The sequence below is a fragment of the Otolemur garnettii genome, unplaced genomic scaffold (assembly GCF_000181295.1).
Source record: "Otolemur garnettii isolate 467f Iridium unplaced genomic scaffold, OtoGar3 scaffold00043, whole genome shotgun sequence".
NCBI lineage: Eukaryota > Metazoa > Chordata > Mammalia > Primates > Galagidae > Otolemur > Otolemur garnettii.
This window is the reverse complement of record NW_003852438.1, coordinates 11,901,732-11,904,829: the sequence shown is the minus strand read 5'-3', so window position 1 is coordinate 11,904,829 and position 3,098 is coordinate 11,901,732. Positions and strand designations below refer to the sequence as shown.

At 46.9% G+C, this 3,098-nt stretch overlaps 1 protein-coding gene across 5 annotated transcripts in view; it reads right to left on the bottom strand.

The window, feature by feature from the left end:
• MARS (methionyl-tRNA synthetase) overlaps window positions 1–3,098 on the bottom strand; it is a 25,647-nt gene that overhangs the window by 14,326 nt on the left and 8,223 nt on the right. For all 5 annotated transcript variants that reach the window (XM_023513542.1, XM_023513543.1, XM_023513541.1 and 2 more), the window contains exon 10: window positions 2,410–2,611. In XM_023513542.1, the coding sequence (XP_023369310.1) occupies window positions 2,410–2,611 (202 nt within the window). The remainder of the gene's footprint in view (window positions 1–2,409; window positions 2,612–3,098) is intronic.

The following is a 3,098-nucleotide window of genomic DNA, read 5'->3' as shown; positions in this document are numbered from 1 at the left end:
CCCGCCACAATGCCTGGCTATATTTTGGCTGCAGCTGGCATTGTTGTTTGGCGGCCTGGTCTGGATTCGAACCCGCCACCTTAGGTGTATGTGGCTGGTGCCTTAGCTGCTTGAGCCACAGGCGCCGAGCCAACTTGCCATTTAATTAGAATAAAATGCAAATTCCCAGTCAGGCATGGTGGCCCACGCCTGTAATCCTAGCACTCTGAGAGGCTGAGGCAAGTTGACTGCTTTAGTTCAGGAGTTTGAGACCAGCCTGAGCAAGAACAAGACTCCCATCTCTAAAAATTAGTCCAGTATTTAGCCAGGCATTATGGCGGGCACCTGTAGTCCCAGCTACTTGGGAGGCCAAGGCAAGAGAATCACTTAAGCCCAAAAGTTTGAGGTTGCTGTGAGCTGTGATGCCACAGCACTCTGCCAAGGGTGACATAGTGAGATTCTGTCTCTAAAAAATAAAAATAAATAAAAACACCTCAGAGTCCAGTGCTGGTGGCACCTGTAGCTCCATGGGTAGGGCACCAGCCATATACACTCACATACAGGCTGACAGGTTTGAACCCCGGCTGGGACAGCTAAACAACAATGACAACTGCAACCAAAAAAAAGCCAGACATTGTGGCAGGCACCTGTAGTCCCAGCTACTTACGAAGCTGAGGCAAGAGAATCACTTAAGCCCAAGAGTTTGAGGTTGCTGTGAGCTGTGACACCACAGCACTCTACCAAGGGTGACATAGTGAAACTGTCTCAAAAAAAAAAAATTAGTCCAGCGTTATGGTGGGTGCCTGTAGTCCCAGCTACTTAAGAGGCTGAGGCAAGAGGATCACTTGAACTCAAGAGCTATGATGCCATGGCACTTTACCAAGGATGACAAAGTGAGACAGTCTCAAAAAAAAAAAAAAAAAAAAATCTAAATCCCCACAATGGGGTGGCACCTGTGGCTCAAAGGAGTAGGGCGCCGGCCCCATACACCAGAGATGGTGGGTTTAAACCCAGCCCCGGCCAAAAACTGTGAAACAAAAAATAAAAATAAATAAATAAATCCTACAATGGCTTAATAGGCCCTGGTGACCTGGCACTGCCTAGCTCTCTGACCTTACTTCAATGTACCCTCCTCCTCACTCACCATCTATAGCTACATTAGCCTGTTCAGTTCTGCCTTTTCAACTCTTTTCTGCCTCAGGGCCTTTGCATCTCCTAGTCCTTCTGCTTATAACTTCTAAACCACTATCACCTGGCTTGCTGTTTCTCACTCTTCACTTCAGCTTTTAGTTCCAATGTTATCTACACTGAGAGGCCTTCCCTAACTACCTAACTTAAATTCAATCTCTATTACATGTTCCTAGCAGTTATTCTGTAATTATATTATTTCCTTGCTCAGTGTCAGTCTCCTTTCCACACTAGGTAAGTCTGTCTTGTTCACTGTTACAGCACCTAGAACTGTAACTAGCCTAAGAGCTCAAGAAATGTCAAATGAACATATGAATAAGTTAAGCAGTAGACTAGAAGATGGGAGGTACTTAGGGAAAGAAGGAACCATTTGGGGGCCTGAAGCAAGAGCAAAGGTCAGTATAAACTCAACTTGTCTGTTTCTTAGCACAGTGTTAAGTACATAGTAAATGCTCATAATTTTTTTTCTTTTTTTTTTTTTTCAGTTTTTGGCCAGGGCTGGGTTTGAACCTGCCACCTCCAGCATATGGGGCCAGCACCCTACTCCTTTGAGCCACAGGCGATGCCCAATTATTATTTTCTTTTGAGACAGAGTCTCAAGCTGTCACCCTGGGTAGAGTGCCCTAGCATCATAGCCCACAGCAACCTCCAACTCTTGGGCTCAAGAGATCCTCTTGCCTCAATTTTTCTTTTTTCTTTATTTTTTTTGTGAGACAGAACCTCAAGCTATCGCCCTGAGTAGAGTGCCATGGCATCACAGCTCACAGCAACCTCCAACTCCTGGGCTTAAGCTATTCTCTTGCCTCAGCCTCCCAAGTAGCTGGGACCACAGGCACCTGCTACAACACCCGGTTATTTTTTGGTAGTAGTTGTCATTGTTGTTTGGCAGGCCCGGGCTAGACTCAAACCCACCAGCTCTGGTGTATGTGGCTGGCGCCTTAGCTGCTTGAGCTATGGGCACCGAGCCAGTTTTTCTATTTTTAGTAGAGATAGCATCTTGCTTTTTGCTCAGGCTGGTCTTGAACTCGTGAGCTCAAGCAATCCACCCACCTCAGCCTCCAAGAGTACTAGGATTATAGGGGGGAGCCATCACGCCCAGCCCTCATACTTATTTTTCAACTAAACTAAATTATGCACTACTATGATGGGACAGAAAAGGCCACTAGTAGAAGGTCTTGGATGCTAAAATAAATATCCTGAATCAGAGAGATAAGACTGACTCCCATGAAACCCTCCTCTCACCTTAAGCTCAATAGCATTGATGAGCTTGCCACACTTGTCACACTGGTCACCCCGGGCCTCCTCATAGCCACAGAAGGGACACACACCCTCTACGAAGCGGTCAGCCAGGAAGCGGGCACACTTCTCACAATGCAGTTGCTCCACAGTATCTTGCAGCACAAAACCTCGTGTCAGCAACCGCCGGAAAATGTCCTGGGTGATTCTGGTAAGGTGAGCAAGGGATAGTAGGGAAGAGACAGTCAGAGGAAGTGGTGCATCCCTCCCTCCTGCCACTCCAACCAGGGTCTCAATCTCATTCAGTCCCAGCACCAAGGAAATCAGGCAAATGGCTCCTCAAGCCAAGGTCACTGATTCATCTTGTGAGAGGTGCACTTGATGAGTCTGGGCTCCTCACACACACTCACCAAGTGTCCACACAGCCTCTTCCCTCAGGACTTTAGTTGAATAAAAACTTGTCTTGTGTTCTTCATTAACAAAAATCTCTAAAAGGATAGGACTGTCTGTTCTTCAATATGTCCTAAAAATTAGATCAGTCCAAGTGCCAAACTACATAGCACCATCAGCTGGCAGCCTGTCTACTACGTGAAGTTTTTACAGGACTGCAATGAGGCAAAAGAAGAATGGGTGGCTCGGCGCCTATAGCTCAACCGGCTAAGGCGCCAGCCACGTACACCTAAGGTGGCGGGTTC